This window comes from Vidua chalybeata, chromosome 5 (assembly GCF_026979565.1).
Source record: "Vidua chalybeata isolate OUT-0048 chromosome 5, bVidCha1 merged haplotype, whole genome shotgun sequence".
Lineage (NCBI taxonomy): Eukaryota > Metazoa > Chordata > Aves > Passeriformes > Viduidae > Vidua > Vidua chalybeata.
This window is the reverse complement of record NC_071534.1, coordinates 39,250,088-39,268,425: the sequence shown is the minus strand read 5'-3', so window position 1 is coordinate 39,268,425 and position 18,338 is coordinate 39,250,088. Positions and strand designations below refer to the sequence as shown.

General features: G+C 41.1%; 1 protein-coding gene across 1 annotated transcript in view; it reads left to right on the top strand.

The window, feature by feature from the left end:
• The window catches only part of HMGA2 (high mobility group AT-hook 2), a 121,827-nt gene extending 104,477 nt beyond the window's left edge, over positions 1-17,350 (top strand). The window contains exons 6-7 of the mRNA XM_053944157.1: positions 16,642-16,692; positions 17,210-17,350. Of these exons, the coding sequence (XP_053800132.1) occupies positions 16,642-16,692; positions 17,210-17,350 (192 nt within the window). The remainder of the gene's footprint in view (positions 1-16,641; positions 16,693-17,209) is intronic.
• The last annotated feature ends 988 nt before the right edge of the window (positions 17,351-18,338 follow it).

The window sequence follows — 18,338 nt, the reverse complement described above, 5'->3', positions numbered from 1 at the left end:
AAAAATCACTAGAGTGGACAACTTTTTAACTAAAAAGAGCTCTCTTGTGGCCACCCTGGCTGAGCTTTGAAGTATGTCCTTTCACATACTTTTCCTCTCCCCCATCATTCTTACTTTGTGATCGGAAGTCTACTTTCATGGAAAAATGATTTCATCAGGTTTCAGTAGTCTCCTGACAAGCCAAGCATAAAACAAAGAGAGCTGCCGCTCCGCACCCACACGTGTGCTGCTGTCTTCCAGGAAATGATAATCAGAGGCTCAGGGCTGACCACAGTGCTCTAAGAAATTCAACATGTGATCATCATCAAATACCAAAACACGTCTACCTGTATTATGTTAAGAGCACAGAACCCACAGTAGTAATTTTTTAACTGAAATACCTGGCTTGGAGGCAAAACTGGGGTTTGCTGCAATCATTCTGAGTTCTGAATTACCAAGGCTCAAACTGACATATTTTGCTGTGTCTCTCCACATGCAGCCTAAATTAGCCCTCTGGTAGGTGCCTGAAAATACCATTTTTCTTCTTGAGTGAAATGTTGTAACAGTCCTGTTCTACACAGAAGATAAGCAGGAAAAATGCATTATGCATTAATGGGATTTGATGGAATGTGAGCTCAGTTTCCCCAGTGCCACCAGAGACAGAGTAAAATTTCCTTGATCGTTTCATAAGTTGAAAATCATTTTTGTTGCAGTGCTGTGAATATAACCCAGCTACAAGTGGACAGTAGTTGTTGTGAGGAAAAAAATGTTCATCTATATGATAGATCAGTGTCATCTGGAATTTAAGAATTGAAAATTCAAGGTCAGAGGGCAGATGACACTTGATTTTGCTCTCTCTGCTCTATCCATGGCTTTGATCATGCTACATCTTTCTTTGTATCTGCTGCTCAAGAGAGAACCCCAGGGTCATGGCCTGTTTCCTTGTCAAGAGGTATAAACCTACTGGCCTAAATATCTGAGGCCCAAGCTTTAGCAGGGGTGGGGGCATGAAGGAAGAGGGGGGGAGCATTTCCTTCATGCTTTTCACTTTTCCCACATAACCCAAAGCAGACTAAACAAAACCAGTGTGAAATCTCATGGCTTGATGCTGCTACAGTTATATTTTTTAAGCTGTCATCCATTCATTTATAGTTATGTTTATTCCCTGGATTTACAGCTTTTTTTCAACCTTTTCTTGCAGGGAGGTGCAAGGGGAGGTCGAAACCTTTTGAAAGGGGATTGCAGTAAGCAGTGGCCTATGATTAAAGCACTGTGTTTTTCCTTGATGCTGCTCCTCTGCAGCAGTGTCACACATGGTAGCATTTAGGAGCCCTTCACAGCTGAGGTGTTTCAAACACTAATGAATGGAAGTTTGGTCGTATAAGGCAGGCAAGCTTTAAGGCAAGCTTTGCTGAATGGTGTACTGTAGTGGCCTGGGAAAGGAAGAGAGTTATAAATTGTGTCAGTTAGCCACCCAGACAAAATGAAGCCATGTGGAAAATCAAATCTATTAAAGTATGAAGACTGTTATAAACTGTTTTAAGCTGGTCATTCTTCAAAGGTCTCAGTTGGCTGAGGGGGTGAATTCCTCTTCTTCCTAGATCTTTTTCACATGCTGTCTCAGGTGATGATGTTCAGTGTTTGATAAAAAACAGCTTTTCATTGACAGCCCCTTTTATTAGAAATGTTAGTTGCCCCCAGTTCACCACCTATGTCCTGAAAGGTACCGAACAGTTGCTTAAAAAGCAGAATAAGAGCATCACATTTGGTCAGGCTTGCTGAAGGCAAACATGAAGCAGCACTAGGGCCAATGAGGAAGATAAGGCTTCCCAGAGCAACTGCTTAGGATTGGATATGTGCTCAAAATGTTTTCCATTTTCTAGCTGCCCATGCCTGTTGGCCATAAGAGGCCCATGACAAAGCATGGCACAGAACGCTTTTTCTTGACATCTCCTGGCATAGAAGAAAGGCAAGGCAAGGTGGGGGCATCAGAGAGAAGGGTACCTTTCCTTCCTCCCCAAGGTGGCTCTTCAAGGCGTCACAGGAGTTGTAAAGGGCATTTTATTAGCTCCAGAGGTAATTGTCAGCTGTGTTAAGGACAACTGAACTGGCAGCCTAAGATGCATGGTCACCATGGTATTTATCATTCCTATTTGTGTTTTCTAGGAAGAGACTGAAGAAACGTCCTCACAAGAATCTGCAGAAGAAGACTAGGAGATCACACCATGCAATTTCTACCTCATCAGCAGTTGGGTCTTTTGAAGGGAGAAGACACTGCCTTGACCACTTACTTTCTATTGCCATGGTCTTTCCACTTTTGCCTGGGGGAAAAAAAAATCACATAACCTTAAAAAGGATTTGACTAATCATCTTCTTTGTAATCCCTTCACAGTCCCAGGTCTAGTGAAAAACTGCTGTAACACAAAGGGGACACAGATTAACGATGCAACTTTTAATTACTGTTTTCTTTTTTCCTAACCTACTAATAGTTTGAGCTGCTAAGTAAGGGTGACTGGGTCAAGAAGAGCTCCAAATCAGGTTTATGTCATTCACTGCACTGCATATAAACAAGAAACTTGTAACATAGTCATTATAATGGGCATTGAAATAGGAAAGGCTGGGTGTATAACGCCTACGCCTTGCAACACTTCCAGCAACCCACTCCCTACTTAGTGAACTCCCTGTTTTAGAACACCAAAGATACCGGATAGATACTATTCTTTTTCTTTTGTAACTTTCTTGTAGACTTGTACTTGATTTTTTTTTTTAAGACTTACTATTATTTTGGGAAAAAAAAAATGAAAGCTGATCTTTCATTTCATTCAGCTGGTAATCAGAAGAAAGAAATCAACATGAAAAAGGTACTTTCATTTTGCAAAAGGGAAGAAAGACAAAGATACGTTGTATAGTTATAGATACAAACATATCAGCACAAGCAGTAGTAAACCAAATGAACAGTCCTTACCTCCTGGATAATAGGAAGCCAGGGAGTTGGCTTTCTTAGAGCCAGGAGTTTTCTATGGAAGCAAAAATGACTGACACCACTCTTACGCCATTAATGAGTAAGTCTTTATTGATAAAAGTCTTTTAAAACATACAGAAAGGTACCTAGAAATTAATCATAAATTTATCTGAACAAAAATAATCCAGATTTTTGCTTAGTTTCTACTGATTCCACTTGCCCTGTACCAGTATTTTGAAAGAATTGAATCTTTCCTCATTACTCATCAGTCACAATGTAAGAATGAACACCATGTACCTCACCTAAGCTCATACATTACGTTAAGCAATGTATTTTGACATAGGATGGTTCACTGAGCACTTCTGTGCCAGTGGCATTTCTCCATCTTTTCATTTAAAGCAGCACTTTTAGCACCAAATGCAATATTACCCCACTATTCAATACTACCTCTGATTTTTACAAATAACTCAGCAGACTGATAAATACATGCTGCTATACACATTCAATGCAGGAAATTTTTACTGGGTAGATAATCATGAGTATCTGCATTTTCCTCTTATTTCTATTTCAACCTTTTTTGCAGTTAAGGAAGCAATGTCTTTTTTGTGTTTCAGCATGACTATGTGTTTTTCTTTCACTTGGTTTTTTTTTTTTCTTTTTTTTTTTGTGGGTTTTTGGTTTTGGCTTTGTTTTGTTTTATTTTATGTACTTACTCTATTCTCTGCTAGACTTCTGTGTAATGTACTGTTAACTTGAATATATTTTTGTATTGAATTGCTGATAGGTTTGTGAGGATAATTTTCTTCAAGGACACTACATGACAGAAAAAATTTAGCTGTAAAGTTTAAATATTGCTGTCCAAGTTTGTACCTCAAATGAATTGTTTAAAGAAATGGACTAATTGATTGACAAAGACCTACCTCCAGACTTTAAATGGAATGAACTTGTTACTTTCAGCATCAGTTTTGAGACGTTCGAAACAGTTAGGACTGCAACTAATCCCTAATTCAAAATTATTTTTGTAAAATAACTTGTGGAAAATGAACACATTTTAAATTACTTTCATATTAAAAATTTAAAAAATTAACAAAAAAAACCTTCAAAGAAACTTGAAGCTTTGTAGGTGGGAAGCAACAAGCTCAGCTTTTGCATAATGCAATCACAAATATGTGTTTTTAAAAAAATAATAGATTGTAAGAAAATACTTGACAAGTATTTTCATGTATTTTACACAAATGTGATTTTGTAATATGTTTCAGCCAGATTTATTTTAAATGCTTCTTATGTAGAGGTTTTTTATTCTCCCCTCTCTCACTTCTGTTGTTCTTTCTCTCTCCCCCACCTCCAATTTAATTTTCTTTATTTCTGTTTTATTTCCCTTCTTCCTCTCTTTCCTAGTCAGTACTTTGTACCATTGTATTAATAACTGGGCCAGGGGTAGTTTCTCAGGAAGGCGTCTGTTGGTATGGCTTTAGCACGGAGCCAAGTGCAGTTAAGGATAACGACTTACTGGCTTCTTCCAAGAGGCAGTGTCAAGAAATACGGACCTCCACGAAAGACTGCGCAGGGTTCAGTGGCGGGAATTGCTGGGAAAGAGCTGATTGGAATATTATAACTAGACATGATAATAGCAAGTGAAAGAGAAATAATCCTAGCTATAAGTAGCTCTAACAGGCCAAATCCAGTGTCACTTGAAGGCAGTAATAGGAATTTTACTGACTTCAAAGGGCATCAAATCAAGCCTTAGCAAGTCCCTTTTGGGGTCTGAGGGGTTGTGTTGCATTTTTTAAAGCCACGGTATTCAGTGGATGACACAGAAATAATTGTTTCTCTGTGTGTCACTCTTCAACCTCTGAGAGACTTACCACTCTGATTAACTGAATCTTACATTTTCTATATGTTGTAGTACAATCAAAACACATTACTACCTCTTAGGGCCTACTATACCTCATTTTTTCAGATGGAAAAATTGCATGTGGCCATTGAGTCAGTGAGAACATCATAAAATTTTTTTATATATATAGTTTATTTTTGTGGGAGATAAATTTTATACGACTGTTCTTTGCTGTCATTGGTCACTGCTAACTATGACTGGACATGTAACTCTTCTACCATTTCTGCAAGAGAGGTGTGTTTGCAGGAAAAAATTGCTTCAAGATGTTGAACTACAGTTTACTTTTCCTTTTGAGTGTCTTCTAACTTTTTGCTTTGTTCTTCATGTAGAGTTGCTGTCTATGATTGTACTTCAAATCGCTTGCTTGTTGAAAATGTTCCTTTAATGGTTTATCACAGTCTGTTCAGCACAATAAACATAATAGCCTCTGTGATCCCCATGTTGCTTGATTCCTAGACTTTGTCACAGTTCCATAAAATGGGTAATAAAGTTTGGTCACAATGACCAAATTTGTAAAATCCTTGCATGCAAGTTGTCTTTTTTTTTTTTTTTTTTTTTTTTTTTTGTCCCAGGACCACAGGCATGTGCCTAAGAAGTTAATTTGCTGTTAAGGGCCCCAGGGGTGTGTGCTTAGCAGAACTACACATCTTACAAGGCTCCCCAAAAGGTGACACCCATTCCTGGCCCAGGACTTGATGTGCTGAGCTAAAGGCTAAACTCTGCACTTGGGGACCAGCAAGTACCCGCCAGACAGGGAACACCATAGCACAGGCCAGACTGATAGGGCGTTTTGTTTCATGGTCTCAGATCCACCTCTTACGGATCACCAAGATGGTAGGCCTTCTCTTCTTAGACAAGATTGCAGTTTGCATCCAAGTTCATGGAGTTTCCATTATGCAGGCATTAGGTTAGAAAGAGCAGGTACTCAGAGCAGCAGACAAAGGGATATGTCTAAATACTGTCTGGGGCACAAATTGAAGAGCTCAGGAAACTGTATTAAAACTCAGCTACCCCCAATATTGCCACAGGTAAGTTGGCAGAGTCCTTCTGTCTTCTCTTCATTTACTCTTACGTGGTCTCTTGGCCTGTTACAGTGAGATTTAAAGTCATAGAATGATAGAATATCCAGAGTTGGAAGGGACACATGAGGGCTATTGAAGTCCAGCTCCTGGCCCTGCAACAGAACAGCCACAAGAATCACACCATGTGCCTGAGAGTGTTGCCCAAACACTTCTTGACCTCTGTCAGGCTGGTGCTGTGGCCACTTCACTGGGGAGCCTGTTCCTGGCCTTTCCGCCCTCTGGGTGAAGAATCTTTTTCTGATATCCAACCTAAACCTCCCCTGACTCATCTTCATGACCTTTTCTAGAGACCCAGCCCTGTTCATGAGAGTGAAGAAATCACTCTCTGCTTCCCCTCATGAGGAAGTTGAAGACCACTATGAGGTGTGCCCTCAGTCTCCTTTTTCCAGGCCGAAGAAGCCAGGTGATGTCAGCTGCCTCTAATAAGGCTTCCCCTCAAGGCCCTTCACCATCCTCCTTGGGCCTCCTTTGGACACTCTCTAACAGATTTGTCTTTTTTATATTACGGTGCCCAAAACTACACACAGGACTTAAGGTGAAGCCATACAAGTGCAGAGCAGAATGGGACAGTCACCTCCATCATCTGATTAAGTCGTCTGTGGTGCATGTCCATTGATTCATATTGGCAACCATTCCTCTCTCACCTAAGGGGATTGTGCAGTTACTATTTCCTGAGATGTGTAGGTTTACACATTCTTTGTGTTCACTCATTTGCAGACTCTCCTCTCAATGTCTGTCTTCCCAAGGGCTTCATGACATGTTTCCTTTGGCCTCAGTTACTTGTAAAATAACCAAAATAAGATGACAAAAAAAGCACTAAGTAACAACACCCATTCAGTCCTGAGTCAGATGTGAGTAATTGCATTCATCACATTGTATGTCCTCTTCTGCTTTATCACTCTGCTTAGTGGTATTAAAAGATCATTCCAGTGTTCAGTTCTCCTGGTGGTCATCTTCCCTGTGTGTGCCATCACTTGGCTCTTCCTGTTATTTTATCTGATGTGATGCTCCAGCTGCAACCCATTCACCTGATGGGTCAGCCAAGTAGTTCAACTTCTGCTACTCTGTGCTTAACTCCCCCCTACTTCTTAGTCATTCCTCCAGCTTGCTTCACTTCCACTTCCCTTCCCAGGGAATAAACTTCCCAATAAACTTCTGCATGCTTTATTCCATGGTGAGACTATTTGTGTGTGCAAAATTAATTGGCTTCTGAAGGATTAAGGCCTACATTTGTCTAGCAGCCAAGACTGCTTTATCCAAGATGCCTGTGGCAGGTGTCATACTAAGTTTCTGTTTTTGCTTTCCTCTGCCATCACATCTCATCCACGCAAATATGGGAAGGAAGTACTGAAAGCTGGTGCTGCCAGTGCCTTGCACAGCTATTTAATTGTCCATAGCTGTTTCAAAACCAAACCATCTGGTCTGGTCATTATTAGAAACACGGCCCAGAGCAATGGCAACGTGTTCTCCCAATCACACGAGAGGAGTCAGATTTGTCATGCCTTACACTTCACCTGAAGCCTGAATGATGCTTTTCACGCTGGCACCTCTGTATACAAGGACATAGGATTTTGCCTTTCAGTTTTTCCTTTCTTTATGTCCCACCATCTTTGTGATTACATTAATTTTTAAATATACAGAAGTATTTAAGTGTTGTCACGATTTAGGAACGACACTCCTGCTCCCTCCCTCAGGCCCCTCCAGTGAGAGAGACAAAAAGCAGACATTATGAGCTAAGAACAACTTACTGGAAACAGCAGTGAGATAAGAAAATAAACAGTAACAGCAACAATATTGATAACAACAGTGTACAAGAGAGAGGGTGTTTTACATGCAAATTTCTCACCTACTGGCCTGATGCAGCACAACCCTGAGACAACTAACAAAATGGCAGCTGGATCCCCCCTGTACACCTGCTTTTACTCTGACTGCAGTCCCCTCCTTCTCAGAAGTGACAACATGGACACGCCACATGGCTCCAGGCTCTGCACCCTCTTGGTTACTGAGAAAAATTAACCCTGTCCTTGGATGAAACCAGGACAAGCATGTAGTTTTTTGCACAAATAAAGGTCCAGTTGCTTTATACCTCCTTTTTTCAGAAATACTACCAGTTGAAACTTTATTGAACAGGTTGTCCCCAGAAGCTGCGGATACTCAATCCCTGGAAGTGTTCAAGGCTGGGTTGGATGGGGCTTTGAGTAACTTGGTGTAGTGGAAAGTGTGCCTGCCCAAGGCATGGCACTTAGATAATCATTCAGGTCCTTTTCAATCCAAACCATCCTGTGATTCTGTGATTTATTGTACCTACTTGCTCAGCCAAATGAATGTGTGCCATTGTGTGTTAAATACGTTGTCTGAACAATATAGACATGGAAACACTGGAAGTCAAATTGGACGGAGCTCTGAATAACCGGATCTAATTGAAGACATCCCTGCTCATTGCAAGAAGTTGGAAAGAAGTACCTTTTAAAGGTACTTTCCAACCCAAACTGTTCTATGATTATATGATCCTATGATCCTTGCTATCTGGACTATTTACAACAAGCAGAATCAATATAGGTCAATGCTCTTGCCTGGCTCCAGGATCCATGGGCTTTGTGCCATGCTAGGACATGCTAGTGATGGGGAAACCTTGATCCTCCTGCCATCCCACCTCACTCATAAGTGCAAAAGGAAGGAAGGCGTCCTGAGCACGCACTCCACCTTGTTTCCAGATGTCCCTGGCATGCAGATCCTGCTCTAGGCAAGTTGCTGTTCCAACCATCCTCATGTCCTTCAGTTAGAATGATGACCTCTGCTGCTCTGGACTGATTCACCTCTATGTGACAATAAGGTTTAACATGTCTTTTTTCTTCACACATTTTACTTCCCTTTGCCATTCAAACAACCTTTTGACATACTGGATATGTTTCTCACTTCTTTCCTTCCCATCTTTGATTTAATGCTTTCCCCCTCCTTAGTCACTCTAAACTTGCAGTGCACTTATTCCTGTATTCAAGAGAAAGCAAGCATCCTCCTGTAATTAGCATCCTCTGAAGATACATGAATGTAATTATGATTACCCTGAAGATAGCAGTCTACTGTGGCAGCAGTTTAAGTGGGAAGCAGTCTGCCTGTTTAAAATGAGACCGCAGATGGTTGTGCCCCAAACCTGTCACACAGGATTACAATCAGCTTTTATCTGTTAGAAAAAGGGGAAATTGAAACATTAACAGATAAGACACAAGCCTTAACAGTGCTTCCCTACTGAGATGGGGCTAATAAAGCACAGCTAAAAACATTAGCATTGTCACATAAAGGAGGAGCTTTACATTGTTAATAATGGCTAGGGTAAAACTGGAGCTGGAATCCAAACATATGCTACATTAAGGCATGCTATTAAAATAAACAATGGAAGAAAATAACAAATGAAAGTTGGGTGGATCTGAAAAATCAATAGCAGGCAGAAACATTAATTAGCTAGAGAGGAAACTTAGGAAGGACAGAAGTCCCATCAAAAAACAAGATTACCTTACATTATGCATGAATGTCAGCTAGAAAATATTATGTGGGACCACCAAAGATTATTATTTTAATTGAAGGGGGTTTAAATTCAGAAAATCTATTAAACATATATAGTCCCTCAAGGCATTTTTTCTTAGTTCAGGGAGGAGGAAAAAAAATAAACACATTTTTATTGAACTGGAACACATTTGCCATAAAACCATAGTTTTAGCAATATCACATAATAAAAAGTAAAATTTAAATCAGCATTTGAAAACAAATCAGCTCAGCAGATGCACTGAAGGAGTTGCTTTGGTCCTGCATAAGAGTAGAGTATTGTCTTTGAAGCTACATCATAGTATAAGATAGGGGTTTTCTGAGGCCTGATATGCTCAGGTGTTCACAAGAAATTACTGCTCCTAGACTGCAGCTGCACTTGGGTCCAAGTCAAATTAATGTCTATCAAGAGCACAGTTAATAAGCTTCTTTTTGCCAAAGGTTCATAATGTGCACAGTTTGGGATGGTTTAGGTTTGGTATTTTTATCCCAACAGACAGTAAAGTCAATGAGACTTGAGCCCTGGGGAATATCATCCTCTGGATTTCCCCACGTGATCCAGACTTTTGATGTCCCCACATATGGCTATTGTGTTACGAGCAACACCCTTGAGATCCACCTCACTGTCCAGTTATAGTCCCCACAGACCTTAGAGGTACCACTGACTGGTCAGTAAGTTACCCTACATCTTTGCAGAGAGAAAGGGATCTTGCCCTAAACAAAGCTCTGCGTGGCAAAAAATAATGATATAGAACTTGTGTTGCAGGTGGCCATTACACAAACCCCACTCTCATTCTTGCAAGCAGTTTACAGTCATAAGATGCATCTCTGGTTTTGGGTATGTGTAACTATACAGCAGGACCATAACTGCATCTTATATTTCTAATGCTTAAAAAAAAACAAAAAAAAAATTTTTTTTTCAAAGGCTACTGGTGATTCTTCATCACTTATGTCCCTAGCACACTCAACAAAGTGCTATATTGTATTTACAACAACAACACAGCAATTGCACAGCACAGAATGAAAATCAGAAAACTTGTGTAATCCAGACCAATAAGGACATTTTTTTCATAAATAAGTTTCCCTGCATCATTATTAAGAGGTTAGGGGGAAGACTTGTTTTCTACTAAAATCTTTAGAATGAAATTGTTTCATCAGCGCTTAATTGTCTGTGTTAGCAATGAAAGCTCTCTTCCTTCTATCAGAATGTGACACAAAAGACTTTGGTTTGGTTATATGTGGGTGTGTTTTGCATGAAATGAGTCCCCATCTATCTTAACCAATGCACACAACAAAATAGTATAGTGCTTGATTTCAATAGGAAATAGGCTTAAGAAAGGAAGATAGGAAGATTTCATTTCCTATGGAACACAGGAAGCATTTATAATCTTCTGTCTATCCCCTTTCCCTTAACAACTTCAAGGCTGTTTCAATTCTTTTTGGCAATTAGCCTTGACCTGTAGAGGTTATCTACTATTGCCTTTTCCTCAAGAGGGCTTGACTAAAATCAGCTTGTAGTGCACAGATTTACCTTTGCACTTCTCTGAACTCTACATTATGGGGAATCTCAAGGCCTTAAATAAACTCTTAGGACATGCAGCCCTAAAAGTAATTGGTCGTGGATCAGTAATGGCTTTTCTGGTAACAGAAAAACCTGCAATGCACGAAGCTAAATAGACACTATTCAGAGTGCACACAAATGACATGCAAGGACGAAAACAGTGATGGGGAGGTGGGTGAAATTGGAGTGGCTTATGACAATGAATTTTAGGGATAATTGATCTATTTCATGGAAGTGAAGACCAGTTAAAGTTGCAACCTCTGCTCCATACACAAAACCTAGTGAATTTAGTAAATTATGTGCCAAAGAAAAGCAGCAAGACAAAAACAGAAGGAGAAAAAAGAGACAGAGTGGGGCAAATAGCACTATGAGCATGGCCAGAAGAAAGCTTGGCAAGAATGCTTTTTGCCTAGGTGCTGACTACAAAGACTAAATCTATGAGCAAAGAAGATATGTATGGCTCTGCTCCTGCTGTCCTCAGGCAACCAGACTCAGGGTGCTCTTCATGAAGAGCAGCTTAAGACAAGAAATGCCCAACTCATTTTGTCTTTCTAAATGGAAACTACATCGAGGACTCTGAAGTTTGGTAAATTGCTTGGACATGAAAAGTGTTCAAAAACAGCCGCATGCACACACGCAGAGCAGAGGGCATCTCAAAGAGTATCAGCAGGTTGGAACCACTGCCCCTGCTCACATGAGCTGTTTGAGATGGAAAGCTACTGATATTGTGCTATTTACATAACCTGCTTGCTTTCTTTATGGAAATTCAGAGGCTAACACACAGCTCTTAGTAAACTTAACATTCTGTTGTTTGCTTAAGTATGGCTGTGAGCTACTCTAGAAAATTAAAAATGAGGTAACAGATCAATAAACTATTCAGAAGTAACCATTCCTTGGTTTGGATGAGGTTTCCCTTTCACCCATTGTTGTGGGTTTCAGTGAAGCAATCCAGTAGAAACTAAACAGAGAAAAGCCAACCTTCATCTGAGAACTTCTCATTTTTATAATTCAAAGCACCTGCAGCAGACACTGTTTTGCAATGGGTGTTTGAGATGTACAGACATGGTTTTACACTGCTGGGAAGATGATGCATAGGGAGGTACAGGTACAGTCACTTTAAGTGAGTGTCTCTCTCTGTTTCCTACTGACAGAAGTCCAAAGGCTTCCCTGCTCCACGGGGATAGAGTCCCTCAGCAACAGGACCCTGCAATAATGTCAGCAGTGCAAACCTTTAGGATAGCCTGTTCTTCCCCACCATGTGCACAAGGGTGGTTCAAGACACTTTGAAAGCATGAGTAAAATGAGCGATAATAGTTATAATCTATGGGTGAAAAGGACTGAACTAGAGTGGCCACACTGTGTTTTCAATTGAGATAAACTCCCACAAGCTAAGGAGGGCTGACCCCAGGAAGTAGTGGGATAGTAGTAAATAGAAAAGTAAAGTGTTTGGTGTTGATGAAAAGTTAGCATGTTTTTCTTCAGTTAAAGGTCAAAAGAGTAGCCAAATTAACATGTTTTCTGCATTTAGCAGAGATCTGTGTCACCAAGCTTTAGTAATTTAAAACTTAGATGTCTCATCTAAGGTTTTCATCAGCCAGAGGGCAATTCCTTCCTTCCTAAAATATGGGTCTAAGCTGGGTGGGATGAATCACTCATCCCTCCCTACTGACTGTTCAGGAAGCTGAGACAGTGATGTTAACTTAGCTCAAAAACAGTGAATATGAGTCGCTTCCAATTACATTGCTGAGCTGAGCACTCCTACTCATGAGCAATTGCTCTAACCCCTGCACTCCTCTTCCAGATATGTCTCCAAAGGCAGATAAGTCAGTTATCTTCATCACATGCACAATGTAAGTGCATAAAATCCAGAATGAGATTCAGGCTTTGTGTCCCAGTTTCACAGGAACAATTAAATGCAGACTGGGAGAGGGGATAGGGTCAGTATAGACAGTCATGTGCCCTCGGAGCCAGCACAAGCCATTGCCTGAAGCAGGCAAGCATTCCTACACCTGTCCCTTGAATGCAACTCATTTAAAGGCTAGTGTAAGGTTTAACCCCAGCTGACAACTAAGCCCTACACAACTCACTCTTCCCCAGTGAAATGAGGAGACAATCAGAAGAGTAAAAGTGAGGAAATTCGTGGATTGAAATAAAGACAGTTTAATAGGTAAAGCAAATGCCTATGGAAGCAAAGGGAAACAAGGAATTAATTCACCACTTCCTGTGGGCAGGCAGATGTTCAGGCATCTCCAGGAAAACAGGGGTCCCTCATGCATAGTAGTGACTTGGAAAGACAAATGACATCACTTCACATGTGTGTCCCCCTTTTGTCCTCTTCCTCCAGATTTTACAGACTGAACATGATGTCATATGGTATGGTACACCCCTTTGGTCAGCTGTGGTCAGCTGTCCCAGCTGTGTCCCCTCCCATCTTCTTGCATATCCCTAGCCCACATTCTGGTGCAGCAGTACAAGAAGCAGAAAAGGCACTGATGCTGGGTAAGCTCTGCTCAGCAACAACAGATTTGTATTCTACACAGTTTTCAGCACAAATCCTACACTTATTCCCATACAGTTACTATGGAGAAAATTAATTACACCCCTGTCAAAACCAGCACAGGTAATTTTAAACTAAGATCTTAGAGGTATTTATTCCCATCTACCATAATTTCTTTGATGTCCCTAGTATATTAGGAGCACTAAGGTCACATGTGTTTGGGGGTTGGATGAGATGACCTTTAAAGGTCCTTCAAACCCAAACGGTTCTATGATCCTATGCTCTGAAGTCCCTCTATACAATGTTGTCACATACCTGCAAGGAGATGTTATATGGTCCGTTCAAACCTCAAAGACACATCTAAGTGCACATCTAAAACATGGAAATAAAAGGCAAAAATACAGAGTCATGTTGTCACTTACACTTTCTTATCATTTTGTATTTGCTTATGGTTTGTCCAGCCAGTGGTATAGCATTTAAAAAGTGAGGGAACAGTATCAATGGTCGCAACAGATATTGGAGGAGATGCAAAGTTTGCAGCCTCACCCAAAGGACGGTTGAGCCACGTGAGCTGCCTCAGCTGAGCAGTCAGTAGGCAGAGTCGGCGGCGTACACAGCAACAGCAGCATGACTACAGTAAATTCTGGGGTAAAATGCTTGAAGAAGCTACGTGGAGTATTTTAAGTTCCTGGTGGAAAACAACTATCTCAGCTGAGACTTGCTGCTTAGTGAGTACACTTATGTCACAGACAGCAAGGACACATATTTCAAATAAGTCAGTAACTTCTTGGGAAGTTCATCAGCACTGCTCTTTTTGATTTGGGGCAGATGTCAGCATCAGGGCACGGGAGACTGTGGCCCAAACCTGATCAGATTCCCTCACCTATAGATTATATATTATAATTAAACTTATCAAAACAAGCCACTTCCTGAAATGGAGGAGTTCATTAAAGCCAATGCTCAATTTCAACCTACAGTGACATCAGGCTTGGTCCTGCTGCACTGGCCGCTCCTGCTGGGTTAAGTTTAAGTAAAAATAACACAGCTGAGCCTTTGGATGGAGTCTAAACCTCCATTTATGCAGCCCTGTAAAAAAGACTATAAAAGAAACCTTTTGAATTATCGTTGCCTCATGATCTCATAAGAATAAAACAGCATCAGAAAATAGTAAAACTATGATGCACCTTTTTCACTGTAAATCTTTTGTGTGGGCTTCCCAGATGGTATGAATCTGTTTAGCTCTGGGAAATCAATGAAATCACTCTTCCTGGTGCCACTGAAGAAGTCAGTCAATCAAACTCTGGCCAAAACACTTTCAGAACCTCCTTGTCTGAAAGGAGGGGAGGGAAAATGCACAGGAATTGCAGAGGTAATGTCTGTCAGCACTTCTCTGGAGTTTGGTGCTGGTGCTCTAAAGGCCCATCTGAACACAGATATTAGACTTCAATGACATCCAGCTAGAAGGCAAAGGTATATTCTCATTACACATGGATAAAGGAAGAATGACTGCAAAAACCACATTTGCACTCATTTGAGAGTGATATGAATGTGAAAAGTCTAAGGCCTTCTGAGATTTTTTTTTTCATTCATGGGTTATACAAAACACATTCATGCAGCCTTAGCTTTCTCATGGGTTGTGGTATCTTCAAAACCCCATGAAACATTTGTTCTGCCTTCAAGCATTTTTTTTGGAGCCAGAGCTCAAACTCAGCAGTATGCTCCACACTGAGTGTTACTATGTGGAGACAGTGCTTACTTCCCCACATGGAATTAATTTCAATAGATGCTATCAAATCAAAAGCTTCGCCTTCTCTCCAGCCTTGAGATGGTCTGGGTCAAGAGGCTGGATGTCCACAAAAGCAATAAACCACAGACACAGGGTACACTCCCATCCTTGAAAACCCATTTGAAAAGTCTCACCCATACACTGTATCCCAAAACTATGTCTGTGGCAAACACAAGGATGGCACTGAACCCCCTGCTAGAGCCCATCCCTGTGTTGCTCCCAAAACCATGCATACCACCTATTCCTTCCCCTCCTGAAGATGATGAAGGTGACCCCAGAGCTGGGGTGCTGCCATGGGGCTGACCAAGCTAAGCACCCCACTCAAAGGCACACCCAGGAGGTGTTCCTGGCTGTCATTGCAGCCACAGAATCAGCACAGCCATGCTCCCACCTTCAGCACTTTGCTGAATCATAACTCTACAGTCCTACAAGATCACAAGAAAAGGTGCATATGGGAAAGAAAAGAAAAATATGAACAGGAACACTAAAAGTAATATCTAACAATCAGCTATCACTTTCCAAATATTTTTCTTCTATTAATTTTAAGGGCAAAATCATTTGGTGGTAAATGGGGAATAAACTAAAACCATCTGCACCCTGCTAGGCAGCTGTCAGAAAGCCAAGCAAGCTCTTTGGGTATATAAGCTTGATGTTTAAATCCACTGAAGCTACTCCAGCAGTGTCAAGCACACTGATGAGAACCCTTTCCCAGAGCTGAAGAGGCCAATCATAATGTTATGGTATTGCTAAGATTAGAAAGGTGCATTAGAGACCCCACTTAAATGATACCATTTTGCATGAAATTGTGTTTAGAGATTACTCATATGGCACCCATCTATTTCAGAATAAAAAGAAAACAGGAGGGCAAGAAGAGATCTCATGTATTGATGGGACAAGATGCCTAGCACAGTATGTAGTTTAAACACCAGAGGTCTGGACTTGAGCAGAAAGGGAGGGGAGCAGCCTATAAACATAATTTGAGAAGAATGTCTTAATCCAAGTAGTTAACAGATAACCTGGTGTCTGACTTTGGCAGTTTGATCTAAGCAGTGAACACCAGCAGTCCTGGAGGAGGGAAAAGCTTTTTTAAAAAAGGAATAAACTTGAGAGTATGTCCCATCAGCTAGATTTTTGAGATAAGATTAATGAGAAATAGGTTGATTTGTACTTCCTGAGTTTAAAAGTGCAGATCTCCATGGATCATAGTGTCCTGCCTGGCTGCTAACGTTTGCATGTTGAAAAAACACTACTTCTCTTTGGGAGAGAAAATGTTGCACATTGAGATAGTGCAACAGTATTTTTCCAGGGAAAATCTAAAATATACGTTCTTCATTTTATAGGATTGGAGTTACCTGGGGAGGAGGCAGAAGGGTTGGCATTTTTGCTGCAAGGTACTGAAAACAATTAATCTAGAGATTTTGTAACTTTACTGAGACAATCAGCAATTCAACTGATATAAATACATATTTATATATACTACTTATGATTATAGTATATATTTAATAAATATGGATTTATTGTCCATGAGTTTAAAATTTTTGTCCTACTAAGCAATCTTTGCAGAGGATGAAAAAGATGGATTTCCTTTAATCCATTTTAGATTTCCAGACACTTCCTTTTTCCTTGCTCATACCGTGCAGCAAAGGACACATAGAAGTGTTAAGCAGCCCTCCCTGTGTCCTTCAGTATTCCTCATAGCCTGGTCCCTGCACCTTTTCCTCACAGAGGAAATAGCTCAAAGGCAAAGTGGGATCCCTCCTGCTGAGTTTCACAGGCCCAAGTCTTGCCTGCAATTCTCAGGACAAAGCATGAGTACACACGGAGGTTTGCACTAAACTCCGGGCATTTTTTATTACACCCCGCATGAATTACAGTGTTTTGTCAATTATTGTTGCCTCTCTCCTTCAGCTCGTTATGCCATGCAGCCCAAAGTGGCAGAATGGAAACATCAGAGTCATGCTGGCCACCGTGTTTGGTGCTGTCCTGTCTGTTTTCATGCAGTACCTTGTCCAGAGCCATGGATCCATATGCAGTGCTGGGTTTTGCTGAGATGTGTGCAGCAAACAGGTCACTCTGCCTGCACCCAGCAAGTGATGCCAGATCGAGGAGATGGAGAAGAAAGAAAGAGTGTGAGACAGAGGAAGAAGGTGGCAAATTACACCTGAAATTTTAGGAATCAAAGGGGACAAATAAAAAGCAGAAAACGTGTGTGAAGGAAGATGAGACTGGAGTTAAACAGCCTCTTTAGCTAGGCATAAATCTGTGCTGCTGCTAGGGGCAGCCTCTCCTCTCCCCTCTCCCCAGTTGTTTCCACCTTTTCATTCTAAGCTGGCTGGAAATGGCTAAACCAACAGAAGCTGAGATGCTGGCCTGTGACAAAGTTCAGGAGGAGCCATAGAAAAACTTTTGTGGTCAGGCAGGAGCCTGTGAGGCCAAGCAGGATCCAAGGGGACCAGCAGAAGGAGGAGACAGCCAGGAGGACAGCGTAGGGTCTGTGCCAGTTCTGAGCTCCTGGGAGGAGTCAGGGCTGTTCAGGTAACTCCTGTGTGGCTCAACATGACATCCTGAACCCTGCAAGTGCCCACCTTTCTATAGCTTACTACATGGTCTAGAGAAGCCTATCTTAGTTGGCACCTACCTTACTGAAAAAATCAAAGCTTGTGTTTGAATGCAATGGCTGCTGGGTGAAAGCACTTGCCTGGATTGTCCCAGTGAAGATCTTGGGTTCTACAATTACTTCCAAAGATTATCTCTTTGGATATTCAGGTAGCTTCCACTGGACAACCTCCTTGGGCGCACAAAACGGAGCATATACCCAAGTCATCAGCATTGGTACCCTGAAAAATTTCACAGCCACATTTTCAGACCACCCTGAGCCTGGTGTCATGCCAACCTGCTGAGTGCCATGGAGAAAGATGCTTTCTCCAGTGCCTGTGAATAAGACTACAGACCTCAGCAGGAAACACAAATATTTTTATTAATTTCCAGACAAAGATTACGTAACTGCAGGGAACTCCAAAAACAGAGCTCTTTGTTT